Source organism: Sturnus vulgaris, chromosome 33 (genome assembly GCF_052056855.1).
Source record: "Sturnus vulgaris isolate bStuVul1 chromosome 33, bStuVul1.hap1, whole genome shotgun sequence".
Classification (NCBI taxonomy): domain Eukaryota; kingdom Metazoa; phylum Chordata; class Aves; order Passeriformes; family Sturnidae; genus Sturnus; species Sturnus vulgaris.
The window spans coordinates 130,366-158,037 of NC_142275.1; the positions used below are offsets into that span (position 1 = coordinate 130,366).

Sequence of the window (27,672 nt, forward strand, 5' to 3'; positions counted from 1 at the left end):
CCTTGGAGCCCCTCCCCAGGATCCCCTGAACACCTTAATCCCCCTGGGGCCCCCAAATCCCCGGGTGCTACTGCACGCTGAGCCCCCACGAGGGCCACGGACCCCCAGGAGTCCTCAAAACCCCTCGGCCTCCCCCGGGCGCCGCCCCCGGTGCCCGCTGAGCTGATTTGCAGTTGCTTTGGATAAACTGGCTCAGTTCAGCAGGAACAGGGGTCGGGCCCCCGCACCCCGAGACACGCCCTGGGGGTCCTCAACTCCCCCTGAACCCTGCGACCCCCCCCCAGTGGCGACCCCCCCCCCAAACTCTCTGGTTCTGCGTGTCCTGCCACTCTCCCCGAGCTCACCGGGACCCGCAGGATCTTCCACAGCACCAAGACCCCCAAACCCCTGGAGGGGTTACCCAAAAATGAGGGTAGCGGGGGCAGGAACCCTCCAACACGATTAGAACCGTGGCTTGCAGGAGGTCGTGGGGGGCTAGGAGTGGGTGAGGGGTTACGGAGGGTTTGTGGGGGGCAGTGGGGGGTTTCTGGGGGTTCGTGGGTTTTTGTGAAGGGTCTCGGGGAGGGGGGGGGGTTGTGGGGCGTGGCTGCTGTTCCCCGTTCCCCACCCCTTCGCCCCCCGGTCCCGGGCGAGCCCCGGCAGCGGCGGCCGCGGCCCCGCCGGCTGTGGGTGAGTCACGGGAGGGGTTCGGAGGGGTCTGGGGGGGGCCCCGCCCCACGCGAGGCCCCGGGGGGGGCTCGGGCGTCCAGCCCCTCCCCCAACCGTTCCCTGTTTGTTTCCCAAAATAAACCCGGCGGCGCCGATTCCAGGGAATTTCCCTGACGTCATTGGAGGCGGGGCTTGCGCGCCGACCACGCCCTCCCTGGCCACACCCAGGGTGGGGGAGGGGAGGCACCCACGTGTCTTTGCCCGCCCAAAAAGGGGCGTGGCGCCTCGGGGCGCTGGCCACGCCCTCGCCGCGCTCCCATTGGCTGCCGTGGCTTCCTCCGCTGTCAATCAGCGCGGGGCGGGGCGAGCTGCCAGTCAGATCGCAGCTCCCCAATCAGCGTGGGGTGGGGGCGGAGCCACGGGAAAGAGGCGGGGCCCGGCGATCCATTCATAAAGTTGTGGCGGCGCCGTGAAATTGGGAAGGGATGGGATTTCCCCCCAGCATCCACTAAGACCCCTCTGGCAGCACCCCCTGAGACACAGGGACCCCCGAGAAACACCGAGACCTCCCCGTAGTTCCCCCCTAAGGAAACCGGAACTTTCTCGAGACCCTCCACAGGAGTCTCAGTGACCCACAGAATCCCCAAGACCACTTCGAGAACCTCTTGAAGACACCGGGAGCTGCCAGAGGCACCGGTACCCGCACGGAAACGCCCCCCTCGGGGAAGCAGATACACCCCCCGAGGACATCGGGATCCCCCCCAGTGGATGCAAGGAGGGCCCTGGGGGACAGCACGACCTCCTTGGGGCAGAACCCTCCCTCGAGAACAGCTCACCCACTCCCAGAAACAGGAATACTCTTGTCCCAGAATCTTCCCGGGGGTACCGATCCTCAATCTCGGGGCTTCACCGATGTTCACCCCCTTCCCCAGATGTCTCCTCCAGGAGCTCCCCAAGCCCTCTGCGACCACATCCCCACAAATCATACACCAGCCGTGTGGGTGTGGGAGGGACACCGCCCACAAATCCCTTTTATTAAAGAACGATGGCGGCTGAGAAGAGCTCCCCAGACCCTTGCAGAGATCACTGGAGAGGGGTTTAGGGGACGTTCCCCGGGGGGGGGGCCTCAGCTGCGACCCTTCTTGGCTTTGTCCTTGGCGGGGGACGGCGCCGTGACCAAGGCCAGCTTTTTGGGGAGGCTGCCCTGCGCGCGCTGCACGGTCTCCCGCTCGATCCGCATACGGATCCCGACCTCCAGACGCTGGGGAGAACACGGGGGGGTCAGGGGGGACACAGGTGGGCCCCCCCACAAACCCCACGGGACCCCGCACGCCCCCCCTCACCTTCTTCAATTTCTGCTGTTGGATCACGCGGAGCTTCTTTGGGGCGATGGTGCGGCCTGTGGAGAGCGTGGCGAGGCTGAGACCCGAGAGACTCCGGGACGCCCCCACTGACAACCCCGAGCTCCCCGAAGCCGTGTGTCCCCCCCAAGAGGCCCCAGAGACGCCACCGGAGATCCCCCACGACTTCTACGGGACACGGGCGCAAAATCAGAGCCTCCCTTCCACCCCAAAGTTCTGAAACGTCCTCTCGCCCAGCAACTCGGGGCTTCTCTGAGCGACCCCTGACCCGCGAGACCGCCTGTGCCACTACTCTGTCCCCGGGCGTCCTGGCCCTGGCACCCACCTCACCTCCCTTCCGCGGGCCCCGAGTCCCACGAGCCGCCGCCACCGCTGCCGCCTTAGGACGCTTGGCCGCTGTTTTGGGCCGGCCCTGAGCCATGGCCGCCGCTCCCGCGTGAAAACCGAGGCAGGAGAGGTAGGACCGCGGCGGCGCGCGGGGGACACCGGGATACACCGAGGCATTATTGCCGCAAAGGCCGCAGGGATACACCGAGGCATTATTGCCGCAAAGGCCGCAGGGATACACCGAGGCATTGATGTCGCAATGGCCGCATGGATACACCGAGGCATTGATGTCGCAATGGCCGCAGGGATACACCGAGGCATTGATGTCGCAATGGCTGCAGGGATACACCGAGGCCTTATTGCCGCAAAGGCCGCAGGGATACACCGAGGCATTGATGTCGCAAGGGCCGCAGGGATACACCGAGGCATTGATGTTCCCAAAGGCCGCAGGGATACACCGAGGCGTTAATTCCGGGATACACCGCGGCTTTATTGTATCAAAGGCTGCCGGGATTCACCTAACCGCGGTGCACGGCACGCCGGGATACACAGAGGCAGAAGCCGTCACTGCTCTCCCCGCTCCGCCAGCGCCTGGGACAGCTCGGAGGGGGCAAAGACCCCCCACTCTGTGATGATGCCCCCAGTGATGAGTTCATGCGGTGTGACGTCAAAGGATGGGTTCCACACGTCCACCTCTGCAGGAGGAGAAGGAGGGGAGGTACACTGGGTTAGAGGGGCTCTGGCAGCGACCCCAGGCAGGGGTGGGCCCTCCCTGACCCAAGTGGGAGCGCTCGACCTCACACAGGACCCCCTGACCCATCAGGGAACCCCAAACCCTGCACACCATCCCTCTATGGGACCTACCCTGGGCTCTGGGACACTCTGACCCACCCAAAAGGACACCCCCGACCCCCCTCCCAGGCATGGGACCCACCAGGGTCAGCCAGGAGGACTCCCCCGAGGTGGGTGAGCTCTGTTCCCGGCCGCTCCTCGATGGGGATCAGGCGCCCCGAGGCCAGCGTGAGGTCACAGGTGGTGCTTGGGGCGGCCACGTAGAAAGGGATCCCCATGTGCCGCGCAGCCACCGCCAGCTGGAATGTCCCGATCTTGTTGGCCACGTCCCCGTTGGCAGCCACGCGGTCAGCGCCCACCACCACGGCTGGGGACAGAGCAGGGTCAGTGGGACCTGTTCGGCGTCACCCGTGTCCCCCATCACATCCCCTCCTTACGCCCCCCTCTTTGTCCCCAAGTCTTTTCCCATGTCACCAGCCTCCGCCACCCATGCCGCGTCCCTCCTCCTTGTCCCCACCCTGTCCCGCGTTCCCTTCCCATCCCCTTGTCCCTGTCGCCGTGCTGTGTCACCTCCCGCCCCTCACCCTGCACTCCCCGCTCCCTCATGGCGGCGGCGGCCGCGCTGTCGGCGATCAGCGTGACAGGGACGCCGTCGTGGCGCAGCTCGAGGGCCGAGAGCCGCGAGCCCTGGTTGTAGGGTCGGGTCTCGGTGCAGAACACGCGTGACAGGGACCCGCGCTGGTGCAACGCCCGCACGACACCTGGGGACACGCGGGACACGTCAGGGACGCCGCGACAGGGACATCGCCCCCCGCGATGGGGAGCCCCCGTCGCGATAGAGACCCCCGCGATAGAGATGTCTGGAAAACCCATGGGGGGGAAAACGGGGGCGCTGAGCCCCCCAGTGCTTCCCCCAGTGCCCAGGGCAGGATCCCCGGTGCCCGCCCCACCCGGTGCCCCCATACCCAGGGCGGTGCCGTAGCCCGCTGTCGCCAGGGTCCCGGTGTTGCAGTGGGTCAGGAGGGTGACGGGACCGCCCCCCGGGACCCTCCCCAGGATGTGACTCGCCCCGTGCGCCCCAATGTTCCGGTTGTCCCTCCGGTCCTTCTCCAGGAGCCCCTCGATGTATTCAATGATGCTGGGGAGGGGGAAAATGGGGGTGTGGCCCCCCCAGTCCTAACCCCAAACCCACCCCAGGAGATCCCGAGATCCCCCTCAATGCCCAACCTCCCCCCCTCAGCGGCACCTGGAACCCCAAATCCACCCCAGGAGCATCTCAGGACCCCGAATCCCCAAATGGAGGACTCCGGGACCCCCCCTCTACACCCCAAATCCACCCTAGGGAACCACCTGACACCTCTCCCATCCCCAAACTCCCTCAGGGGATCCCCAATACTGACCTCAACACCCTTCACACACCTCCCAGCCCTCCCCCCAAATTCCCCTCGTCCCCACCCCCGTTACCTCTCTCGCAGCTGCTGGGGGGTGACCCCGGGGGTCTCCACCCGCTGCCGGACAAACGCCCGGAGCCGCTCGGCCTCGCGGCCCAGGTTGGCGGCCGTGGGGCGGGCGGTGAGCAGGAACCCCAATTTCTGCCCCACGAACTCCTCCAGGGCTCCCAAATCCTCGGAGGGCCCCGCGCCCCCCGCCAGCTCCACGGCCAGGCTCAGGCAGCCCAGCAGGGCGATGGCCGGAGCCCCCCGCACCTGGGGGGGCACAGAACAGCCCCTGAGCCCCCCGCCCCGGGTGCATTTGGGGGTTCCCCCAAACAAGGGGGTGGTTGGGAAGGAAGGCGCGGGGGTTTTGGGGACGATTGGGGGTGAGGACCGGGGGCTCAGGGGGGGTTAGGGGCACTGGGGGAGGGTCTCCCCTCACCTCCATGTCGCGGATCGCCCCCCAGGCTCGCTCCACGCCCCCCACCCGCTCGTAGCGGAGCTGCCCCGGCAGCAGCCGCTGGTTCAGAACCTCGAGGGAGCCGCGCCGGTACCGCAGCGACTCGAGCGCCATCGCGACAGCGCGACAGACGGACGCACACGGCGAGAGACAGAAGGACGGACGGACAAACACCGCCCCTTCCGCGGGCAGCGCCCGCCCCAACCGGGACCGCCCAGGGGCGGCACGGGAGCACCGGAGAGCGGGAGGGACACGCGACAGTCGTGACAGGCCACCGACAGCTTTTAATTTCGAGCTGCTCGGGGCTATAAATTACAGGAGGGGCTTTCTGGAGGGGAGGGGGGAAGGGGGCTCGGCGACCCCCACCCCAGACCAGCCTGGAGGGGAAGGGGGGGGGGGGGGGTCCGGCCCCCCAAAAACCCCGCTCAGGGGCTGTCGGAGCCGGAGTCCGAGTAGTCGGCGACAAGGGACGGGGCGGGGGCAGCAGCGGGGGGGTCCGGGGTGGCCCCCCCAGCCTGGGGGGCGGCAGCGGGGGGGTCCGGCCCGGCCTCGGGGGTCTCCCGGGGCACCGGGGGCGGCCCCTCCGCTCCTCCGCCCTCCTCCCCCGCCCGCCGCCTCACGATGCCGAGCCCGGCCGGGGTCGGGGGTGGTCCCGGGGCTGCCCTCGGCGCTCGTGCCGCCCCCAGACCCAATTTCTGCAGGGCACCCCCCGCGGCCGCTCGGGCCGTGCCGGCGGAGAACCAGGAGCGCTGGGAGATCTCGGAGCGCTTCAGCCGCTGCCTCTCCTCGTAGGCTGTTGGGGACAGCGCCGGGCTGGGTCAGGGCAGGACCGGCCTCGAACCCCCCCGGGACCCCTCCCCGAACCCCACCCTGAACCCCGGTACGCACAGTCGGGGGCGCGCAGGCTGAGCAGGGCGGCGAGGCGCCGATCCTCCTCCTCCTCCCGGAGCAGAGGGATGCTGAGCCCGGCCCGCGCCCGCAGCGCCGCCGCCTCCTCCTCCTCCTCCCGCAGCGTCTTCTTCTCCTCCTGGGAGGGGGGGAAAAATGGGGCTGGGGGAGCGGCCCGGAGACCCCCGGGGGTCCCGGAGACTCCTGAGCAGGCAGGAGCCCCTCGTTGGGCTTTCAGGAGCTTCCCCGGTGGGTTTTCGGGGGTCCCGGAGTCCCTGGTGGGTATCTAGGGGGGGGGCCCAGTGAAAATTCGGGGGTCCCGGAGCCCCTCACTGACCCGGAAGCGCCTCCTCAGGCGGCTGTTGAGGCCAAAATCGTCTTTCCAGGCGTCCTGGGCCTCCTGCAGGCGTGTCAGGGTGGGGGTGGCGCGCTCCAGGACGCCCTTGTCCGTCACCCCGTGCTCCAGCCGGAACATGGGATCCACGGCCAGGCGCTCCCGCTGCTCCGGGGCTGCGGGGACACCGTTACTGGGGGCACTGGGACGGGCTGGGGGAACTGGGACGGATTGGGGACACTGTCCCCGTGTCCCAGCGCTCGTCCTTGTGCCAGGAGCGGCTCCCTGGGGGCACTGGGAGCCACTGGGAGGGACTGGGATGGCCGGGACAGGGGGTGACCGTGACCCTGGAGCTGAGCGGGGTCACTGGGCCATACTGGGACTCACTGGTGGGCAGGACCTGGGCGCTGTCCCCGGGGTCCCAGCGCTCCTCCTTGCGCCGGGCCCCGCTGACGATGACGTAGTCGCAGTTCCCGGGGTCCGTCTGCAGCTCGATGTAGTTCACACACAGGTGACACTTCATCCTGAACCTGGAGTGGGGCGTGCACAAGGGTCAGGGAGTCCCCAGAATGTCCCCAGGTGTCCCCACAGGTGAGGGAGGGGCTGTGACTCACCTGTACACAGGGGTGGTGTAGTAGGTCCCCACCTTCTTCTTCTCCGCGTTGTACCTGACACCTGTGGGGAGGTGGAGGGGGTGGGGGGGTGAAACAACCGCCCACGCAGATTTGAGGGCCCCTTTGGGACGCCCCCAAAAACGGGGGCCCCTTTGGGACCCGCCCAAAACTCCCCAGAGCAGAGGTGCCACTCACCCATCCCGATGTGGTTCTGGCACCCGTCGCACCAAATGTTAAAGGGCATCTCAAACCTGGGGGCCGGGGGGGGGTTTGGGGGTGTCAGTGCTGCCCCCGGGATGGGACAAGGCACATTTTGGGGTGTCCCCCCACCTCACCTGATGACGAGGATGCCCTGGGAGAGCTTCCGGGCGCGCTCCCGCAGGGGGTGGCTGTGGTGGTACTTGTTGAGGGAGCCATGCTGGGGGGGAAAGGGGGAGTCAGGCATGGGGCCGGCCCCCCAAAATCCCCACACACCCTTCCAGCCCCCCAGAACTCCACTTCCAGCTGCCCAAACCCTTCCTGCCACCCCCAGCCCCCCAAAACCTCACCCTCCCCACAACCTGGCATTCTTCCAGCCCCTCAATCCCCCTGCCAGCCCCCCCAAAACCCCTGCCCAGCACCCTGAAACCCCTTGACAATGCCCAAACCCCCCCTCCCCAAGCTCCCCAAGACCCCAGCCCACCTTGGCAGGGTCGAAGTCGGGTGGGTAGTACTTGTTGGTGCCCTTGCGCTCGCCCTGAGGGGAAATTGGGTGACCACAGAGTGACCACGGTGTGACCACAGAGTGACCACGGCGCAGCTGAGGTGGCCCCGTCCTCACTCACCATGGCCGAGGGTCTCTGGAGCCGTGGGACTGGCACAGGCAGGACCTGGGGGAGATGAGGAGGTCACTGGGGAGCCCCTGGCCCGGACTAGGAGGCGTTAATGGTCACCAATCCGTACTGGGACAGGAGCACCGGTGTGGGGACAACAGTCACTGGTTTTGTACTGGGACGGGGATCAGGGGACAGCAGCACCCAGCACAGCCCAGCACACGGCGAGTGGTCACTGGGCTACACCGCGACAGGCCCCGGAACAGTTTGGGGTCACTGGTTCCTACTGGGGATCAGCTGCCCCCCAGTTTGGGGTCACCGGGCTGTACTGGGACCGGCCCCCGGCTCCAGTATGGGGTCCCTGTTCTGTACCGGGCTGTACCTGTCAGTACCGGTCTGTACGGCGATACCTGTGCTGTACCGGGGTCCCCGGGCTGTACCGGGGTCCCTGGGCTATACCGGGATCCCCGGGCTGTACCGGGATCCCCGGGCTGTACAGGTATCCCTGGGCTGTACAGGTATCCCTGGGCTGTACCGGGGTCCCTGGGCTGTACCGGGATCCCTGGGCTGTACCGGGGTCCCCGGGATGTACCGGGATCCCCGGGCTGTACAGGTATCCCTGGGCTGTACCGGGGTCCCCGGGATGTACCGGGATCGCTCCCGCTCGCACCCCCCGATCCCCACCGACCTTTTCCGGCTGCGCTCCTCAGGCCCCGCCCCTTCCTCTTCGTCACCGCGAGCTGATTGGCCCAGCCACGGCGAGGAGGCGGAAACCTTCCCGGAGGCCACGCCCCTCCGGCGGCGTGCGCGACCTCTGGCGGCGCCGCAGCGTGGTGACTTACGGCGGCCCATAGCAGCGGGTGCTCCATAGCAACGGGGGTCCATAGCAACGTGTTTCCACAGAAACGGGGCGAATTGCAGCGAGGACTCCTTAGCAACGGGGTCCATAGCAACGGGGTCCAGAGCATCGGGGTACCCCATAGCGATGGGCTCCATGGCAACAGCGTTCATAGCATCCGTCTCCATAGCAACGGGCTTCAAACCAACGGGGTCCATCGAGAAGGGGGGCTCTTGGCAACGGGGCTCCATAGCAACGGGCTTCATAGCAACGGATTCCATAGCAACAGGCTGCTCCCCTAAGCCTCACCCCCCCACGGCTCCTCACCATCACCCTGTGTCCCCATCCCTGTCCCCGTCATCCTGTGTCCTCCCTGGATAGACCTGACCCCCATGTCCCCATGGCGGTGGCAGTGTCCCCATCACCCCGTGTGCCCACGGGGGTGGCAGTGTCCCTGTCCCTCCCCACGAACCCATGTGTCTCCCCTCCCAGGGATGGTGTCCTCAGCGCCATCCCTGCCGCCATCCCTGCCACACACCTGCCGCCATCCCCGCAGCCCCAGCAGGTGCCACCTCGGTGGCCCGGTGGCCTCTGATCAGCCCCTGCAGGTGGCCACCGCCTGATCACAGGGACGCGCTAATGAGCCACCGTGGTGCCAGCGCGTCCCCAGTGCCATGGCAGTGTCCCCACGGCAGCATCTGCCACCGGCCATGTGCGGCTGCCACCCTGCAGGACACCGGGCCGTGCCGGGCACGCGGCCACGGCACACGGGCACAGCCTGGCCCGGACACGGGCACATGGGGACCTGGCGGCCTTTGGGGACACCAGGGCAGGGAGGCTGTCCCCAAAGGCGGGACAATCGTCGGGGGAGAAAGGGCTGAGCCTGGAATGTGGGGAGCTGGCCGGAGCCGGCGGTGTGTGGGTCCATGCACAGGTGCGGGGCCGTGCACAGGTGCGGGGCTGTGCTCAGGTGCGGGGCTGTGCTCAGGTGCGGGGCCGTTCAATATTTCGGGGTCCCCATCGCTCGCAGGTGACACTCCGTGCCTCCCTTTGGGGACAGCCCCGATTTAAGGCCGCAGTCCCCCCAGTGACCCCCCTGCACGGAGCCCCGGTGCCGAGGGAGCCCGGCGGAGCTCGGTGCCCCCCTCCCCGCCCCCCCGTAGCCTCTCCCGGCCGGGTGTCTCGGGGTCCCGGTGGCCCGGGGGTGACACTGGCAGCGCCACGTGCGGCGGCTGCGGCGCCGGGACAAAAGCGACGCTGGGGACAAAGGGCCGTGACGTCAGCGGGGGCTGGGGGGCACCGGCTGACCCAGTTCGGCCGCTTTTGGGGGGTCACGGCGGGGAGCGGAGCCGGGGAGACGCTGCGGGGCTGGGGGGGGACAGGACCCGTGTGTCCCCACGGGAATGGACTGGGGGGGTGACACCGGGGTCACAGCACCGGGAAACTGAGGCAGCGGAGAGGTAATTAAAGCCCGTTAAGTAATTAAAGAGAGTTAAAGGAGGAGGAGGGGAAGTCCCAGGCATTGGGGGGGGGGGGGGGGGGGGGGGCAGGAGGAGGAAGAGGAGGGAGAAGACGAAGATCCCGGGCACTCGGGGGGCAGGAGGAGGACGACGAAAGTCTCGGGAATTGAGGGGCAGGAGGAGAAGGAGGAGGAGGAGGAGGAAGAGAAGGAGGAGGAGGAGAAGAAGGAGGAGGAGGAAGGTCCCGGGTATTGGGGGGGGGGGGAAGGAGAGGGGGAGGAGGAGGAGGAGGAGCAGCAGCAGCAGCAGCGCGAGCTCTGCCGCAGCCCGGCCCGATGGGCCCCGCCACCCCGCTGCTGCCGGGGGGCTGACGGCGACCCCCGCCCGGCCCCGCCGCCCCGAGCTGGGCCCACCAACCCCCGGCTCCGCCGCCTTCGCCTTTTTTTTCTACCCTTTGGATTTTGTGGCCGTTTGGGGATTTTGGAGGGGCATTTTTTTACCTTTCCCCCCCCCCCCCCCGTCTCTCACGGATGCTCCGGGCCGGGGGCGCCGGGATGCGCTGAACGAGCCCCGGGGTTTTTCAGCGCCTCTCTCTCTCCTCCCCCCGGCCCCAAATTACCGCAACCCCCTCCGGGGGGGGGCAACGAGAGCCGCAGCGCCGGGACCCCCGCACCCCGCTCCGGGGCACCGCGAGCCGCAGCGAAGGGACCCCCCCACACACCGGGGCACCGGGAGCCGCAGCGGGGGGGCTCGGCCCTCCCGATACCGAGACACCGGGACACCCCCCCCCCCCCAGAAACCGGGGCACCGCGAGCTGCAGCGCCAGGACCCCCGCAACCCCCTCCGGGGCACCGGGACCCCCCCGCGCCGGGAGCCGCAGCGTCGGAGACCCCCTTTACAGCGGGGGGGGGCCCCCGCACCCCCTCCGCACCGGATTGCGGGGGGGACACAGAGAGAGAAGAGCCCCCCCCCCCCCATCCTCGGGGCACCGGGAGCAGCAGCAGAGGGACCCCCGCATCCCGCGGACCACCCCCCCCACCCTTGCCGGGGGTCCCCCCCGCCGCACCGGCTCGCGGGGGGGGGGGGCGCGCCGCCGCACCGGAGCGCACCGGAGGATGCTCGGGATGCCGGCACCGCTCTCGTCCGCCGCCTGAGCGCCTCGCGGCCGGTCGGGACGGACCCCGCTTCCCCCCCGCGAGAATTTGGGGGGGCCCATGGGATGTGATGAGCTCCTCGACGGTGCCGGCCTCAGCAGCGTGACGCCCCCCCGGCGGGATGGCTCGTTTCGGAGAGGAGGTGGCGGCCCGCTACGGGCCCGGCGGCGGCGGGAGCGGCCCCGGGGCGGCGGCGGGGGGCCGGGGCGCGGGGGGGGGCCCACGGCAGGGCCCCCCCGGGGCGCAGCGGCTCTACAAGCAGTCCATGGCCCAGCGCGCCCGCACCATGGCCCTGTACAACCCCATCCCGGTGCGGCAGAACTGCCTCACCGTCAACCGCTCGCTCTTCCTCTTCAGTGAGGACAACGTGGTGAGGAAATACGCCAAAAAGATCACCGAATGGCCATATCCTTTCTGGGGGGACCCCCCGCGCCCCTGCGCCGGACCCCCTGGCCGAGGAGACCCGGCTCTGGCACCCCCCGCGCCCCCAGTTCGTGCTGGGAACCTGGGACTGGCACAAGGAGCCCGGCCCCAGCCCACAGCCCTGACCTCTGGCCCTCATTGGGGTCACCCTGTCCTGCCTGGGGCTCTCCAGCCCCATATTGGGGTCTCCGTGTCCTGCATGAGCTCTTCAGCCCCGTATTGGCATCCCCATGCTCATATTGGGGTCCCAATAGGATGGCTCCGTCCCCTGACCTGCTTTGGGGTTCCCCTGACCTGCATGAGGGTCCCCATCCCCTGACCTCCATTGAGGACCCCATTTCCCTGCCCCGCACTGGGGTCCCCGTTCCGGTCATGCCTCACCTCTCCATGCCCGTATTGGGGTCACCGCCCCCGTATCGGGGTCACCATGTCCTGCACCGTGGTCCCCAGCCCCACACCGGGGTCCTCATCCCGTCTCCTGCACCTCGTTCCCATCCCAAATCTCCTTGCCCCGCACTGGGGACTCCAGACGCGTATTGGGGTCACTCCGTCCTGATTGGGGTCCCCCATCCATCGTCTCCGTCTCTGTGACCTGCACAGGGGTCCCTGTGCCCCCCACTTTTTGGGGTCCACATTCCCTGTCCTGCATCGGGGTCCCCAAATCCCTGCCCTGCTTTGGGGGCCGCATCTCTCTCCCCTGCAGTGGGGTCCCCGTGTCCCCGCTGCCCCCCTATCCCACCCCTGTCCCCAGACTGGGGGTTCCAGCTCCTCCGGGGCAGGGGGAAGGGGAACCCCATTGCACCGGCACCTCCTGGTGCCCTATTTTTTGGGGGAGGATGTGTGAGCTGTGATCCCCGAGTTCCCGCACCCCACAACCCTCCTGTCCCCTCTATTTCCATCCCTGCGGGGTCCCAGAAGCCGCGAGGTGTTCCCAGCTCCAACCCCCCCCCCCCCAATCTGGGATGTTTGGGGGTCAGGGCTATTTTGGGCTATTTTGAGCTATTTTGGGCTATTTTGGGGAGGTGCAGCCCTGGCCATGCCGCCTTTGGGGTTCCTTTGAGCCCTTTCCCCCTTTTTCTGCCCCCAAAAACACTCGGCCGGCAGCAGCACCCCAAAAAGGCCCCATCACCCCGAAAGGACCCCTACCATCCCAAAACAGCCGCTGTCACCCCACAAGCAGCCACTGCCACCACTCCTGGCGGCTGGGGGGGCCCGAGGCGGGATTGGGGGGGGGGGGGTCCCCAGGTTTTGAGGCACAGCTGAGGGTCTTCGGCTCCACCACGAGCTTTTGGGGACCCCCCCTCTCCCCAGACAGCGGGGGAGGACTTTATTGGGGGGTGCGGGCACAGCCGAGGTGGCCCCAAAGGGCGGGGGGGGGGGGGTGCGGGTCGCGGGGGGAGCGGGGCCGCGCTCTCGGTGCCGCAGCGGGGCCGGGCCGGGGCGGGGACGGGCCCGCGGGTCCCAGGGAACCGCGGCGGGGCCGGGCAGGGGTCTGGGGGTGTCGGGGGGGTTTTGGGGTGTTGGGAAGGGGGGTGATGCATCGCCCCCCCCTCTTCTTCCCGGCGCGGCCCTGCGGGTCCCATCCTGCGGCACGCAGAGCCTCCCACGCCGGTCCCGGGGCGAGGGGGCGGCGGCAGCCGGGGGCTGCTCTAGCGGCGCCCCAAAAATCCTTCCTGGGTGTGGGGGGGGAATCTCGGGGGGAGACCCCTGAGCCCGCTTTGGGGGCGCAGAGCCCCACGGCTGGGAGCTGTGCCGTGCTGGGTCCGTGCCGGGTCCGTGTCGGGTCCGTACCGGGTCCGTGCTGCATCGCCGCGCTCCGCTGCCCCCGATAACCGGGCTGGGTGGTGCCAGGAGCCGTGCCGGGCCGGAATCCGGCACCGGATGCCCGGGCAGCGCCAGGAACAGGGATGGATCCCGGCTCTGGGAGCTGTGCCATGCCAGGGAGCTGTTCTGGGCCAGATCCCGGTACCGGGAATCATCCTGGAGCCCCGGGCTGTGCCAGGGAGCTGTTCTGGGCCAGATCCCAGGACTGGGAGTCGTTCTGGATTCCCGGGCTGTGCCAGGGAGCCTTGGCGGGGCTGATCCCGGTACCGGGAGCTGCGCTGGGTACCCGTGTCATGGCGGGGCTATTGGCCCCGGGTCCCCGGCTGTGCCAGGGAGCTGCACCGGACCGGGTACCAGCACCGGGAGCCGTGCTGTGCCAGGGAGAGGCGCTGGCTCAGATACCGGCACCGGGAGACAGATTGTGCCGGAAAGAGGGGCCAGAAAACCGTGCCGTGCCAGGGAGCCGTGCCGGACAGCAGCACCAGGTGCCCAGCGGTGCCAGGGCTGTGCCCGTGCCGGGTCCCCGTGCGCTGTGCCGGGATGGTGGCAAGGGGTGGCCATTCTGGGTGGCCCGAATGTGCCAGGCTGTGCCGGAGAGCCGTGCCGTGCCAGGGAGCTGTTGGGGCAGCCGTGCCATGCCCGGTGGCCGCATGCGATGGCCGTGCCGCACTGGACACCTGTCCTGTGCCAGAGGGCCATGTTGGACAGCAGTGCCACGCCGGAGATCCGTGTGGGACTCACGGGCTGTGCCAGGCCCGCAGCCATCCCCTGCCTCAACTCTGAGTCCTTCATGGCCACCGTGGCCACCACTGTGGGGTAGGGGACAGGGCCGTGGGGCAGGACATGGGGACACGGGACAGGACATGGACACGTCCCCGCAACCCCCGGGGGTGCCACCTCCCGGTGCCCGCGGGCCCAGCGGGGCCGTGTCGGTCGCGGCGGGTCCCGCTGTCCCCGGGGAGCTTTGATCGCGAGCGGAGCCGAGGCCGCGGCTGCCTCTTTGATAAAGGAATTAATTAATGAGCTGCTGAACACGCGGGCGCCGACACTGGGGCACGGGGAGCGCCCTGGCCCCGCTTTGGGCTCCCCGTGGCCCCACTCCTGCCTCAGTTTCCCCCCCGCCGGCGCCGTTTGGGGGTCTCCCAGCCCCGTTTTTTCCTTGACTCGCCCCCCACTCCTTTTGAATACATGATTTTAGCCACCATCATCGCGAACTGCATCGTCCTGGCGCTGGAGCAGCACCTGCCCGACGAGGACAAGACCCCCATGTCGGAGCGGCTGGTGAGCTGGGGGCGGGCGGGGTGCCCCGGGGGGCTCCCGGGGAGGGTCTTGGGCATCGCTGGAGCTTAGGGGGGGGGTCCCTGGGGGCTCCCGTGAGGGTCCCCGCCACCCCTGGGGCCTCCAAAAAGGGTCCCTGGAGACTCCTGGAGCTCTGGCGAGGGTTCTGGGGACTCTACTGGGGGTCCCCAGCCCACCGCGGGGTCCCTGCCGTGTCCCTGCCCCCTCGGCGTGGGCAGCAGGACGGGGGGTGGCAGAGGGGATGCCAGCCCGCACCTGGCCCACGCTGGCCACGATTCCCAGTTCCCCCCGGAACCGCCGGCGTCCCAGTTTCCTCCTTACTGGGAATCTGGGCCAAGCCGGGAGCGCCGCCGCCTCCGCCCGGGGCCACCTGGGGAGGGCTGGAGGGGGCCGGGGGGCAGCGCTGACCCTTCGGCCCGGGAGTGTCCGGAGGTGGTCGCGTCCCCCGTCACCTGTCCCCGACACCTGTCCCCGCTCCCAGGACGACACGGAGCCGTATTTCATCGGCATCTTCTGCTTCGAGGCGGGGATCAAGATCATCGCGCTAGGCTTCGCCTTCCACAAAGGCTCCTACCTGCGCAACGGCTGGAACGTCATGGACTTCGTGGTGGTGCTCACGGGGTGAGGGGCGCGCTGGGGACCCCGGGGACGAGCCCGGGACGCGCCGGTTTGGGGACAGAAATGTGTCACGGCGGGGACAATCCCCGCGCAGGTGTGCGGGCGCAGGACCTGCCCCCTCCCATCCCCACCTGCGCCCCACCCGCGTTGTCCCACGTGTGCCCGCGCGTGTGCGGGGCCGCCGAGCTCGTCCCTTGTCCCCGTGTCCCCGGGGGCCTGGCGGCGCTGTCACAGCGTGTCCCCGCGGTGTCACTCAGCGCGCACCCGCTGCTGCCGACAGCTCCGGGGCCACCCCCTGCTCCAGAGAAACCCCCCCCCCCCATTCACAGAGACCCCCTGGTCACACACAGAGACCCCCATGTTTTCCCCATGTGGGGAAACTGAGGCAGGAGTTTTTGGGGAGCTCTTTTTTGGGGGGGCTCTGTCCTGCGCGTTCTGTGTCATCGGTGGGTGGGGGGGGGCATTCCTCTGCCCCTCACCCCACCTCTCTGCCCCCCCCAACCCTCCCGGCGCCCCCCAACCCCTGTTCCCGACATTGCTCCGTCCGGGTAATGAGAGCTGGATTAATTAGGGATGGATTGATTAGGGGTGGATTAATTGGGGTGAGTGGGGGTGTTTGGGGGTCACGGGGGGGGCCAGGTCTGACCGCGATGTGGGAAGTGATGGATGATGGATGAGCATCGCCATCCGGTTGCCATGGCAACAGGGGACCGTCCGCAGCACCGGGGCCAGCACTGAACCCCTGGGGTACACCCGGGACCCCCTTTAGCTCCCCGGGCACCCCCTCCGAGCCTCGGGGAACGCCGGGGCCGGTGCTGGCCGGTGGCCGCGACCCCCGGGCTGGGACCAGTGCTGGCATCAGCCACCACCGGCAGCATCGCCGGAAAAGGCTAAAAATAGCCCCGAGCTACCGCCCGCGCTGGCGGCACCGGCTGCCGGCCCTGCGGCACGTGGCCCTGCGGCGGGGACACGGGGGCTCGCGGGGGCTGTGACAGCACCGCCGCGGGCTCGTGGTGGCCGCGGGCTAGAGGCCATGTGACAGAGATGTGGGGGCTCACAGTGGCCACGGGCTAGCGGCCGTGTGACAGAGACGTGGGGGCTCACAGTGGCCACGGGCTAGCGGCCGTGTGACAGAGATGTGGGGGCTCACAGTGGCCATGGGCTAGCGGCCGTGTGACAGAGACGTGGGGGCTCACAGTGGCCACGGGCTAGCGGCCGTGTGACAGGGATGTGGGGGCTCGTGGGGGCCAGGGGCTCATGACCGTATGACAAAGATTTGGGGGCTCACAGTGGCCAGGGGCTCGTTGTCCGGGACAGGGGCTCACAGCGGCTGTGACAGATGTGACACCGTGGCCATGGGCTCGCCGTGTCCCACAGAGGACGTGGTGCCTTTTGGCAACCATGGGGCCAGTGGTGGTCCTTGGGCACGGTGTCTCTCAGTTGTGGGTGGTCCCTGGCCATGCTGGGACGTGCTGATGGCCGTGGCCACTCCGGATGGCCACGGTGGCCCAGCCGGGGGTCCCCAAAGCCGCTGACCCCGCTGTCCCCGCAGCATCCTGGCCTCGGTGGGCTCCCAGTTCGACCTGCGGACGTTGCGGGCCGTGCGAGTGCTGCGGCCCCTCAAGCTGGTCTCGGGGATCCCAAGTGAGCGCTGGGGGAGGATTTGGGGGTCTCGGGGTGGGACGGGGGGTGGTCCCCGGGGGGCGTGGCCGCTCAGTCGCCGCTTCTCCAGGTTTACAAGTCGTGCTGAAGTCCATCATGAAGGCGATGATCCCGCTGCTGCAGATCGGGCTCCTGCTCTTCTTCGCGATCCTCATCTTCGCCATCATAGGATTAGAGTTTTATATGGGCAAATTCCACACCACCTGCTTCGACCTGGTCACAGGTAGGGCAAACTCCTCCCCCAAATCTCCTTAAATCCCCCCTAAACCTCCCTAAATCCCTCCCAACCCCCCCTGAATCCCCTCAAACTCGCCCTAAAGCCCACCATCCCCTCTCCCCAGCACCTCCCAATCCCCTCTAGCCCCCTAAACCTCTCAGCCACCCTTGGGCCCCCCTGAATCCTCTTAAATTCCCCGAACTCCCTCCCCTTGTGCCTCAGTTTCCCTCCAGGGCGGGCCGGGATCCCGGGGTTGGGATCCCGGGGTTGGGAGCGAGGCTGCGGGGATCAGATCCTTTCCTCCCGCCCCTCCGAGCCAAACCCTCCCAAATCTCCCCGGGCCGGGGGCCAGCGCTCGATTTGGAACGTCCTAATTGCTGCTCTCCCTTGATGAAGCCGTTAATTGGCCGCGGTTATTTCTGTCCGTGCCCTGCGCGGCGGGAGAGGGGAGGGGGAGGTCCTGGGGACATGGTGGGGGGGGGGTCCTGGGGATACGGAGGGGGTTCAGACCTCGGGACCCTCCTCTCCCAAGACGAGATCAAGGTGGAGGTCCCGTGCGGGACGGACGAGCCGGCCCGGATCTGCCCCAACGGCACCAAGTGCAAGAAATATTGGGAAGGGCCCAACTACGGCATCACGCAGTTCGACAACATCCTCTTCGCCGTTCTCACCGTCTTCCAGTGCATCACCATGGAAGGGTGGACCGACCTCCTCTACTATGTGAGGGTTGTCCCCATCCCGGTGCCCTCCTGGTGCTGCCCGGTGCCCTCCCGGTGCCCGCTCGGTGCCCTCCCGGTGCCCTCCCGATCTCCTTCTCCCTCTGGAGTCTCCTCCTGTCCCCCCCCCCCAACACCCTTAGGGGACCCCCCGAAGTTCAGGGGATCCCCTGGAACCCCCCACAGGTCACGGGGGATCCTCTTGGAATTCCCCCCCACACCCCCCAAAAAAAACCTCATGGACTCCCCCCACCCACACTTCCCTCCCCCCCTCCCCAGAGCAACGACGCCTCAGGGAACACTTGGAACTGGCTGTACTTCATCCCCCTCATCATCATCGGCTCCTTTTTTATGCTCAACCTCGTGCTGGGGGTCCTGTCCGGGTAAGCGGCGCTCGGGGGAGGTTTCGGGGGGGTCCTCGGTGCCTCCCCCCCCCGGGCCGGCTCTGACCGGGGGGGTCCGCAGGGAGTTTGCCAAAGAGCGGGAGCGGGTGGAGAACCGCCGGGCGTTCCTCAAGCTGCGGCGGCAGCAGCAAATCGAGCGGGAGCTCAACGGATACATGGAGTGGATCTCCAAGGCGGGTGAGGGTCGGGACCACCCCTCAAAAACCCTCTCGACCCCCCCCCGAAACCCTCCCCAACCTCCATAATCCCAACCCTTCGCACGCCCCCAAAATCCCTTCCCGAACGGTCCTCAAAGTTCCCTCAAATCCTCTCCAATCCCTCCGACCTTCTGGGACCACCCCCAAATCCCCCTTCGCCCATCCCAAATCTCCCCAAATCTCCTCTAACTCACCCAGGGGACCTCTGGGATCCCCTCAAACCCTCCCAACTATCTCCAGACACTCCTAACCTCATCCCAACACATCCCCGCCCCCTCCCCAAAACCCTCTCCAATCCCTCTCAGGATCTCCAACCGCCCTCTCGGGACCCCCGGGACCACCCAGCCCCGCCCGAACCCCTAAACCCCCCCTTTAACCCCCTCTTAACCCTTTCAGTGCTCCCAAACACCCCGCAATCCCCCTCCCAGGGGCTCCCAACCCCTCTCCCACCTCCGGCCCCCCTCTAGACCGAGCCCCCGAGCCCCCCCCGAGCCCCCCTGAGCCCCCCACTTTCCCTCAGAAGAGGTGATCCTGGCCGAGGACGAGCCCGAGGCCGAGCCCCGGCGCCCCTTCGATGGTAAGTGCGCAGCCCCCTCCCCCCGCCCCGCCCCGGGGGCGACCCCGGCCCGGCCCGGGGCCACCGCCGGGACCCCCCCGGGTGACGGCCGCCCCCCTGTGCCCCCCCCTGCGGGAGCTCTCCGGAGGGCCACCAGCAAGAGGAGCAAGACGGACCTGCTGAGCCCCGAGGAGGGCGAGGAGCAGCTGGGGGACATCGCGGCCATGGGTGGGTGACACGGGGACACGGCGGGTGGGGGGGGGGGGGGCGCTCCGAGGGGGCGGGTGGGGGATGGTTGGGGGTGGGGGGTGCCCCAGGGATGGTTTGGGGGTGGTGGGTGACACGGGGACAGCCCGAGGTGACAGTCCAGGGGTCTGTGGGTGCCCCAATGATGTTTTGGGTGGTGGTCGGGGGGATGGCACAGGGACAGCCTGGAGTGACACAGGGGCAACCTGGGGTGACACTCCGGGCCCCGGTGGTGGGGGGGGGTCTCCTGCAGGGTCCCCCTTTCGCCCGTGCCAGCCTCAAAAGTGCCAAGCTGGAGAATGCCACCTTCTTCCACAAGCGGGAGCGGCGGATGCGCTTCCACATCCGGCGGATGGTGAAAACTCAGGCCTTCTACTGGACCGTGCTCAGTCTGGTAGCCCTCAACACCCTGTGTGTTGCTATCGTTCACTACGACCAGCCAGATTGGCTTTCCGACTTCCTCTGTGAGTCAGCCCCCGAGCCCTGGAGCCGCCCCGAGACCCCCCCCAAAACCCCCCGAGACCCCCCAAACCTCCCCAGCAGCTTCCAAATCTTTTTGTGTGTTGTTATCAGGCGCCACAACCACCCACGCCGGATTCCCGACTCCCTCTGGAGTCTCCCAGAACCCCAGAGAGAGCCCCCCAGAGCCCCCCCAAATCCACTGGAGGCCCCTGGAGTCGCCCAGAACCCACCAGAACCGCCCCCCCCCAAGCCTCCCCAAGACTCCCAGAGCCCCCAGACCCCTCTAGCTCATGGGACACCACCCTGACTTTTTGGGATCCCCCTCCTCTCCTGTGATCCCCCAGGCCATGAGACCCCCGGGACCCCCTGGAGTGTCCCCCCCCCCTCACTGCCGTGTCCCCCCCTCCCCAGACTATGCAGAATTCATTTTCTTGGGACTCTTTATGTCCGAAATGTTTATAAAAATGTACGGGCTGGGGACGCGGCCTTACTTCCACTCGTCCTTCAACTGCTTCGACTGTGCCGTGAGTGCTGGGACGGGATTTGGGGATTTGGGGATTTTGGGATCAATGGGACGGATCAATGGGGTCAATGGGATGGGATCGATGGGATCAATGGGATCAATGGGATCAATAGGATGGAATCAATGGGATCAATAGGATGGGATCAATGGGATCAATGGGATTGATGGGATGAGATTTTGGGATTTTGGGATCAATGGGATGGATCAATGGGATCAATGGGATGGGATCAATGGGATCAATGGGATCAATAGGATCAACAGGATGGGATCAATAGGATGGAATCAATGGGATCAATAGGATGGGATCAATGGGATCAATAGGATGGGATCAATGGGATCAATGGGATTGATGGGATGAGATTTTGGGATTTTGGGATCAATGGGATGGATCAATGGGATCAATGGGATGGGATCAATAGGATGGGACTGATGGGATCAATGGGATTGATGGGATGGGATCAATGGGATGGGCTCAATGGGATCGATGGGATCGATGGGATTGGGACCAATGGGATCATCCAGGGACCCCGCCCACTCCCAGGTTATCATCGGAAGCATCTTCGAGGTGATCTGGGCTGTTGTGAAGCCGGGAACATCCTTTGGGATCAGCGTGCTGCGAGCTCTCAGGTTACTGCGCATCTTCAAAGTCACCAAGTGAGCCCCACGTCCCCCCCGTGTCCCCTCGTGTCCCCTCGTGTCCCCCGTGTCCCCCCACACCCCCACAGCCCGCCGCTGTCCCCACAGGTACTGGGCTTCCCTGCGGAACCTGGTGGTGTCCCTGCTGAACTCCATGAAATCCATCATCAGCCTCCTCTTCCTCCTCTTCCTCTTCATCGTCGTCTTCGCCCTTTTGGGGATGCAGCTCTTCGGGGGACAGTGAGTGACCGGGCGGGGAATGGGGTCCCCCCGGGGTGTGCCCCCAGGGTGAGGGGGGTGGGGGTTTCTGTGCCCCCAGCTCCCTGCTTGGGGGGCACCTGGTGCTGGTGGGGCTCCCACCGCTGCCCCCCCCACAAACCCCCCCCAGGTTCAATTTTGACGACGGGACCCCTCCCACCAATTTCGACACTTTCCCAGCAGCAATAATGACGGTGTTTCAGGTAGGCCCCACCCCCCGGGGGAGGGCGGGGGGTTCCTGCTGGGGCGGGGGGCTCGTTGGGGGGGTCCCCGCTGCCCCCAGGGCTCCTCCCTCCCCCCAGATCCTGACGGGAGAAGACTGGAACGCGGTGATGTACGACGGGATCAAATCTCAGGGCGGCGTCAAGGGCGGGATGGTTTTCTCCGTCTACTTCATTGTCCTCACCCTCTTTGGCAACTGTATCCTGGGGGTCCCGGGGGTCCCGGGGGGCTCCTGGGGGGGCTCGGGGCGAGGCCTGGGAGGGGAGGGGCTGCCCTGGCCCCGCTTTGCCTTGACGTGACCCCCAGACACCCTCCTGAACGTCTTCTTGGCCATCGCCGTGGACAACTTGGCCAACGCGCAGGAGCTCACCAAGGTCAGGGGTCCGGGAGGGGCTTGGAGGGTCTGGGGGGGTCTCGGGGCCAGGCTGGACGCGGTGCTGGGGCTTTGCAGGATGAGCAGGAGGAGGAGGAAGCCGCCAACCAGAAGCTGGCGCTGCAGAAGGCGAAGGAGGTGGCCGAGGTCAGCCCGCTGTCCGCAGCCAACATGTCCGTGACCATGTGAGTGCCCGGAGCCCGGCGGGACCGCCCCGGATCCGTGCCCGGATCCATCCCAGAGCCAGGCCAGGCCCATCCCGGCTCCATCCTTGGGTGCATCCTGAATCCTTCCTCAGCGGCACCCCCGGATCCGCCCCGGCTCCATCCCAGCTCCGTCCCTGGGTCCATCCTGGCTCTTTCCTCGGCTCCATCCTGGCTCCATCACAGCTCCATCTGCGCATCGATCTCGGCTCCATCCCTGAGCCATCCTTGACTCCATCCCAGCCCCATCCCCGCTCCGTCCCGCCTCCATCCCATCCCCACCCTCGCCTCCATCCCGGATCCTCCCCGGCCTCCATCCCAGCCCCGTCCCGTCCGCACCCCGGCCCCTCCCGACCCAATCCCGCCCCCGGGGCCGCAGGAAGGAGCAGCAGAAGAACCAGAAATCCTCCAAGTCGGTGTGGGAGCAGCGCACGAGCGAGCTGCGGAAGCAGAACCTGCTGGCGAGCCGCGAGGCGCTGTACAGCGAGCTGGACCCCGAGGAGCGCTGGAAGGTGCCCTACGCTCGCCACCTGCGCCCGGACATGAAGACACACCTGGACCGGCCGCTGGTGGTGGACCCGCAGGAGAACCGCAACAACAACACCAACAAAACGCGACCCGGGGAGCCCCCGCCAGACCCCCGGTTCGGGCCGCTCCGCGCCGAGGAGCTGCGGCGGCAGCAGCCGCGCTACCCCGAGCACGGAGTCGGACCCCGGCCCGCGGACCCCGCGGGACCCCCCGGGAGCCGCCGACCCCGCAGCAGCAGCCGCGAACCCGAGAGGGAACCCAGCCAGGAGCGCGGCTACGTCGAGGGCGAGCGGCCCAAAGGGCGGCACCGCAGCCGCGACGGCCGCGCCGGGTCCCCCCCGGGCGAGCGGGAGCACCGGAGGCACCGCGGGCACCGGCGGGGACCGGAGGAGGGTGAGGAGGGAGCCAGGCCCGAGCGGCGGCCGCGGCACCGGGAAGGGGGGCGGCCACCGAGGGGAGAGGGCGACCCGGAGCACGGGGATGGCGAGCGGCGGCGGCGGCACCGGCACGGACCCCCGCCCGGGTACGACGGCGAGGGCAGGAGGGAGGACAAGGAACGGCGGCACCGGCGGAGGAGGTGAGGGCGAGGGAGGGACCCCCGGGGGGTGGCGGGATCCCAAGGAAGAACCGACCGGGTCTCGGCGTTCCCGGACCCCCGAGCGATTCTCGGGTCCCCTCTGAGCCCCCTCCCCTCTGCTCCACCCCCTCCCCAGGGAGACGCAGCCGCCCCCGGCTCCATCGGGCCCCACGCTCTCCACCACTCGCCCCATCCAGCAGGACCTGGGGCGCCGCGAGCCCCCCGTGGCCGAGGACATCGACAACATGAAGAACAACAAACTGGCCACGGCCGAGCCCCCCGCGCCGCCCGCCATGGGCAACCACACCCCCTGCCCCCCCTCCGGGCCCCCCCGCCGGCCCCCTCCCACCACCAACCCCCCGCCCCCCGAAAATTCCCTGGTGGTCACCAACCCCGGCCCCCCCAACAACCCCGCCAAGGCCGGGGGCAAACCGGAGCACACGGCCGTGGACATCCCACCCCCCTTCCCGCCGCCCCCCAGCAACGCCCTGGTCCAAGGTAGGGCACCCACCGAGATTTGGGGGTTCTGGGGGGGTCTGAGGGGGTCAGGGGCACAAGGGGAGTCGGGGGGGCGGGGGGTTGAGGGGGATCAGGGGTGTGGGGGTGATCTGGGGGGGTCTCAGGGGGGTCCCTGACGGCGCTGCCCCCGCAGTGAACAGGAACGCCAACCCCGAGCCGCTGCCCCGTAAGGAGGAGGAGGAGAAGAAGGAGGAGGAAGGCGACGGGCAGGACGAGAACGGCCCCAAGCCCATGGTGCCCTACAGCTCCATGTTCATCCTCTCCACCACCAACCCGTGAGCACCGGGGGGACCGGCAGGGCCCTGGGGGGGGTCCGGGAGGGGGGGGCTCGGGGGTCCCCGCTGACCGTGTCCCCGCCAGGTTCCGGCGGCTGTGCCACTACATCGTGAACCTGCGCTACTTCGAGATGTGCATCCTCATGGTCATCGCCATGAGCAGCATCGCGCTGGCGGCCGAGGACCCCGTGCAGCCCAACGCCCCCCGCAACAACGTGAGACCCCCTCCCCTCCCTTTCCGCCACCTGCGGGGTGGGCACGGGCGGATCTGGGGGCGGGGGAACCCCAAAATAACTCCTGACATGGGAGGGGCTCCGCACTCGGTGTGCGCTGGCTCTGAGAGAATGAGTGTCTGGAGTGGTGGGGGTGGTCTGGGGGGGTCCCGGGATTCTAGGGGGGGTCCCGGGGGGGGTCCCGGGGTTCTGGGGGGCTTTGGGGATCCTGGGGCTGCCAGGGGTACCCCAAACCTTGCGCCCCACCCCCCTCCCCCTCAGGTTCTGCGTTACTTCGATTACGTCTTCACGGGGGTCTTCACCTTCGAGATGGTGATCAAGGTGAGCTTGGGGAGGGTCTGCAGGCCGGGGGAGCCCCCCCCGGAGCCCCCTGACCCCCCGTGTTGCCCCCGCAGATGGTGGATCTGGGGCTGGTGCTTCACCAAGGTTCCTATTTCCGGGACTTGTGGAACATTCTGGATTTCATCGTGGTCAGCGGGGCGCTGGTGGCCTTTGCCTTCACGTGAGTGCCCGGGGGGGGGACACGCAGGGGATGGGGTGGGGAGGGGGTGGGGAGGGGGTGGGGAGGGGGTGGCCTCGCCCCCCGGAGCCCCCCCCCCCCCCCATGGGGCCCGTCCCGCTGCCCGCGCTCTCTGTTGTCACTTTGACGTCTGTCCTCGTTGTCACCGCGTCTGTGTCGTCCTGTCACCGTCCCCGTGTCGGTGTCGCAGGGAAGGAGGAGGAACCCTCTAGGAAGGGGTGAGAGAACCCCTAGGAAGGGGCGAGTAACCCCTGAGAATCCCCTGAGTAGAGGCTGAGAATCCCCAGAGTGTCTGAGCAGCCCTAAAGTAAAGGCTGAGAATCCTCCGAGTAAAGGCTGAGCATCCCCTGAGTAACTGAGCAGCCTCCAAGTCTGGGCTGAGCATCTCCCATGAGACCGAGCAGGCCCCCCCGAGTAACCCGGGAGTAAACCCGGAGCAGACCCCGACGTGGGTCTGCCCCGAGGGTCCCGTCCTGGCTCGGGGGGAGGGTGGTCGCAGGTGCCGGGGGGGGGCTCTGACCGTGCCTTGTCTCTCCGCTTCCTCTGCCCGCGCCGCAGGAGCAGCTCACGGTAAATCCTTCTGCCTTCGTCTCCGTCCTCGTCCTCTCCTCGTGCTCTTGGTCGTGCCTCGCTCCCCCCTCCTCAAATTCCCAAATTCCCACCCCCGTCCCCCCAAAACAGCCTCAGGGATGGGGGGTGTGGGGGGGGAGAGGGCGGGGCTCAGCCTGGAGGGAGGGGAGGGACGGGATGGGGAAGGGGGGGTGGTGGGACCACCCTTGGTCCCGCTGGGGTTCCCGGGGTGTCCCGGTCACTCCAGGGGTCTCACGCCCCCCCCCGTTCGCCCCCCTCCCCAGCGGCAGCAGCAAAGGGAAGGACATCAACACCATCAAATCCCTGCGCGTCCTCCGCGTGCTCCGGCCCCTGAAAACCATCAAGAGGCTGCCCAAGCTCAAGGTGGGCTCCGGGGGGGAATTCACTGCTCACCAGGGCGGAGGGGAGGGAGGAATTCAGGGGTGCTGACCCCCCCCCACCTCCTCCTCCGCCTCCCCAGGCCGTGTTTGACTGCGTGGTGAACTCGCTGAAGAACGTCCTCAACATCCTCATCGTCTACATGCTCTTCATGTTCATCTTCGCCGTGGTGGCCGTGCAGCTCTTCAAGGGCAAGTTCTTCTACTGCACGGACGAGTCCAAGGAGTTCGAGAAGGACTGCAGGTAGGGCCCGGCCGGGAGGGGCTCGCCCCACCTGCCCGACCCCCGCCCACCGCCCCTCCCCGGGCAGGGGCGAGTACCTGGTGTACGAGAAGGACAACGAGGTGAAGGCGCAGAAACGCGAGTGGAAGAAATACGAGTTCCACTACGACAACGTGCTCTGGGCGCTGCTCACGCTCTTCACCGTCTCCACCGGCGAGGGGTGGCCGCAGTAAGGCTGCGGGGATTTGGGGCTGGGGGTTCCGGAGGGGTCTGGAGGAGGGGGAGAGCAGCGGGACCCCCAGCCCCAAATCCCCGCCCTGCTGCCGCCGCAGGGTCCTCAAGCACTCGGTGGACGCCACGTACGAGAACCAGGGGCCGAGCCCCGGGTACCGCATGGAGATGTCCATCTTCTACGTCGTCTACTTCGTCGTCTTCCCCTTCTTCTTCGTCAACATCTTCGTGGCCTTGATCATCATCACCTTCCAGGAGCAGGGGGACAAGATGATGGAGGAGTACAGCCTGGAGAAGAACGAGGTGCGGCCCCCGCTGCCTCTGCGGGGCCCTGGGGGCGGCGCCGGGGCGGGTGACACCCCCGTGTGTCCCCTGCGGGGTGGGTGACACCCCTTTGTGTCCCCTCCCCGTCCCCGCAGAGAGCCTGCATCGACTTCGCCATCAGCGCCAAGCCTCTGACCCGGCACATGCCCCAGAACCGCCAGAGCTTCCAGTACCGCATGTGGCAGTTCGTGGTGTCCCCCCCGTTCGAGTACACCATCATGGCCATGATCGCCCTCAACACCATCGTGCTCATGATGAAGGTGGGCAGGGACGGCGCCGGGGGGGGGCTGGGGAGCCCCTCAGGGGTTGTTCTCAGCCCCCTCCCCGTGAGCCGTCCAGCTCCTGCACCCCCTGGGGTTTGTCCGTCCTGCTCTGTCCCCTCCGTGCCCTGCAACCGGAGTTGTCCCTGTCCCCCCCAAAGCACCCCTGGGATCCGTTCTCCACCCTGGAAACACCCCAGGACCTGTTCCTGTCCCCTCCAAGACCTGTCCCTGTCCCCTCCAAGACCTGTCCCTGTCCCCCTGGACCTGTCCCTGTCCTCCTGGACCCGTCCCTGTCCCCCTGGACCCCCCCGGCCCGCAATGCGCCCCTGTCCCCACCCTCCCGCGCTGTCCCCGCAGTTCTACGACGCCTCCGACACCTACGAGAATGTGCTCAAGATGTTCAACAACGTCTTCACCTCCCTCTTCTCCCTCGAGTGTCTCCTCAAGATCATGGCCTTCGGTGTCCTGGTACGGGGGGGGACAAGGGGGACCCCGGGGTTGGGGACACGGGGTGTGCCAAGACACCAGGGAACGCCAGGAATGTCGGGGACCCCAAAAACCTGACGGGACCCCAAAACCTGAGGGGACACGAGGGACCTCATGGGCATCCTGGGCACAGGGATCCACCCCAGGGCCACCCCGAGATTTGGAGGCCAGCACAGGGGTCTACCCCAGGACCCCCACATCCCTTCTCCCCCCCTTCCTCACCCCTTCCCCAGAATTATTTCCGCGACGCCTGGAACATCTTCGACTTCGTGACGGTGCTGGGCAGCATCACGGACATCCTGGTGACGGAGTTCGGGGTAGGTGGGCGCCGCTGCCCCCCTGCCCATCCCCCTGGCCCCATTCTCGGGGTCCCCCTTTTCCCCCCCCCCCACCTCCTCACCCCCCTTTTTTCCGTGTCCCCCCTCCCCAGAACAACTTCATCAACCTGAGTTTCCTGCGGCTCTTCCGCGCCGCCCGGCTCATCAAGCTCCTGCGCCAGGGTTACACCATCCGCATCCTGCTCTGGACCTTCGTGCAGTCCTTCAAGGTGCGCCCCCAAACCCCC

At 67.8% G+C, this 27,672-nt stretch overlaps 4 protein-coding genes across 4 annotated transcripts in view; 1 reads left to right on the forward strand and 3 right to left on the reverse strand.

The window, feature by feature from the left end:
- Positions 1-1,644: 1,644 nt before the first annotated feature.
- C33H19orf53 (chromosome 33 C19orf53 homolog) lies at positions 1,645-2,499 on the reverse strand. The gene is made up of 3 exons (XM_014893243.2): positions 2,340-2,499; positions 1,992-2,047; positions 1,645-1,909 (listed from the first exon to the last, which is right to left on the reverse strand). Exons 1-3 carry the CDS (start codon positions 2,428-2,430, stop codon positions 1,775-1,777), a joined length of 282 nt encoding a protein of 93 aa, XP_014748729.1. The 5' UTR covers positions 2,431-2,499; the 3' UTR covers positions 1,645-1,774.
- Positions 2,500-2,805: 306 nt separating this feature from the next.
- MRI1 (methylthioribose-1-phosphate isomerase 1) lies at positions 2,806-5,286 on the reverse strand. The gene is made up of 6 exons (XM_014893238.2): positions 5,004-5,286; positions 4,593-4,834; positions 4,094-4,266; positions 3,713-3,889; positions 3,271-3,495; positions 2,806-3,031 (listed from the first exon to the last, which is right to left on the reverse strand). The coding sequence occupies exons 1-6, from the start codon at positions 5,133-5,135 to the stop codon at positions 2,901-2,903; spliced, it is 1,080 nt and encodes a 359-aa protein (XP_014748724.1). The 5' UTR covers positions 5,136-5,286; the 3' UTR covers positions 2,806-2,900.
- On the reverse strand, positions 5,286-8,409 carry YJU2B (YJU2 splicing factor homolog B). The gene is made up of 10 exons (XM_014893221.2): positions 8,358-8,409; positions 7,682-7,726; positions 7,540-7,593; positions 7,193-7,275; positions 7,053-7,108; positions 6,858-6,918; positions 6,631-6,773; positions 6,247-6,419; positions 5,910-6,048; positions 5,286-5,814 (listed from the first exon to the last, which is right to left on the reverse strand). The coding sequence occupies exons 2-10, from the start codon at positions 7,682-7,684 to the stop codon at positions 5,447-5,449; spliced, it is 1,080 nt and encodes a 359-aa protein (XP_014748707.2). The 5' UTR covers positions 7,685-7,726; positions 8,358-8,409; the 3' UTR covers positions 5,286-5,446.
- Positions 8,410-11,227: 2,818 nt separating this feature from the next.
- The window catches only part of CACNA1A (calcium voltage-gated channel subunit alpha1 A), a 31,666-nt gene continuing 15,221 nt past the window's right edge, over positions 11,228-27,672 (forward strand). The window contains exons 1-32 of the mRNA XM_088154876.1: positions 11,228-11,525; positions 14,543-14,649; positions 15,149-15,288; positions 16,838-16,929; positions 17,018-17,170; positions 17,697-17,884; positions 18,160-18,263; positions 18,346-18,461; positions 19,002-19,058; positions 19,176-19,268; positions 19,541-19,747; positions 20,157-20,269; positions 20,810-20,922; positions 21,013-21,144; positions 21,293-21,365; positions 21,465-21,582; positions 21,691-21,758; positions 21,836-21,942; positions 22,340-23,065; positions 23,202-23,563; positions 23,718-23,859; positions 23,945-24,074; positions 24,354-24,413; positions 24,488-24,594; positions 25,467-25,566; positions 25,664-25,824; positions 25,892-26,032; positions 26,136-26,337; positions 26,454-26,618; positions 26,979-27,089; positions 27,341-27,424; positions 27,538-27,654. Coding sequence (XP_088011002.1) covers positions 11,243-11,525; positions 14,543-14,649; positions 15,149-15,288; positions 16,838-16,929; positions 17,018-17,170; positions 17,697-17,884; positions 18,160-18,263; positions 18,346-18,461; positions 19,002-19,058; positions 19,176-19,268; positions 19,541-19,747; positions 20,157-20,269; positions 20,810-20,922; positions 21,013-21,144; positions 21,293-21,365; positions 21,465-21,582; positions 21,691-21,758; positions 21,836-21,942; positions 22,340-23,065; positions 23,202-23,563; positions 23,718-23,859; positions 23,945-24,074; positions 24,354-24,413; positions 24,488-24,594; positions 25,467-25,566; positions 25,664-25,824; positions 25,892-26,032; positions 26,136-26,337; positions 26,454-26,618; positions 26,979-27,089; positions 27,341-27,424; positions 27,538-27,654 — 4,872 coding nt within the window. The 5' untranslated portion in view covers positions 11,228-11,242. The remainder of the gene's footprint in view (positions 11,526-14,542; positions 14,650-15,148; positions 15,289-16,837; positions 16,930-17,017; positions 17,171-17,696; positions 17,885-18,159; positions 18,264-18,345; positions 18,462-19,001; positions 19,059-19,175; positions 19,269-19,540; positions 19,748-20,156; positions 20,270-20,809; positions 20,923-21,012; positions 21,145-21,292; positions 21,366-21,464; positions 21,583-21,690; positions 21,759-21,835; positions 21,943-22,339; positions 23,066-23,201; positions 23,564-23,717; positions 23,860-23,944; positions 24,075-24,353; positions 24,414-24,487; positions 24,595-25,466; positions 25,567-25,663; positions 25,825-25,891; positions 26,033-26,135; positions 26,338-26,453; positions 26,619-26,978; positions 27,090-27,340; positions 27,425-27,537; positions 27,655-27,672) is intronic.

Coding starts and splice junctions, on each gene's coding strand:
- C33H19orf53 (XM_014893243.2), bottom strand. CDS start 2,430: ATGGCTCAGGGCCGGCCCAAAACAGCGGCCAAGCGTCCTAAGGCGGCA. Junction 2,048..2,339: donor TCGGGGCCCGCGGAAGGGAG/GTGAGGTGGGTG, acceptor CGCTCTCCACAG/GCCGCACCATCGCCCCAAAG. Junction 1,910..1,991: donor AACAGCAGAAATTGAAGAAG/GTGAGGGGGGGC, acceptor TGTTCTCCCCAG/CGTCTGGAGGTCGGGATCCG.
- MRI1 (XM_014893238.2), bottom strand. CDS start 5,135: ATGGCGCTCGAGTCGCTGCGGTACCGGCGCGGCTCCCTCGAGGTTCTG. Junction 4,835..5,003: donor GGGCGATCCGCGACATGGAG/GTGAGGGGAGAC, acceptor GTGCCCCCCCAG/GTGCGGGGGGCTCCGGCCAT. Junction 3,032..3,270: donor AGTCCTCCTGGCTGACCCTG/GTGGGTCCCATG, acceptor CTCCTCCTGCAG/AGGTGGACGTGTGGAACCCA.
- YJU2B (XM_014893221.2), bottom strand. Junction 7,276..7,539: donor CCGACTTCGACCCTGCCAAG/GTGGGCTGGGGT, acceptor TTTCCCCCCCAG/CATGGCTCCCTCAACAAGTA. Junction 6,919..7,052: donor CCAGAACCACATCGGGATGG/GTGAGTGGCACC, acceptor ACCTCCCCACAG/GTGTCAGGTACAACGCGGAG.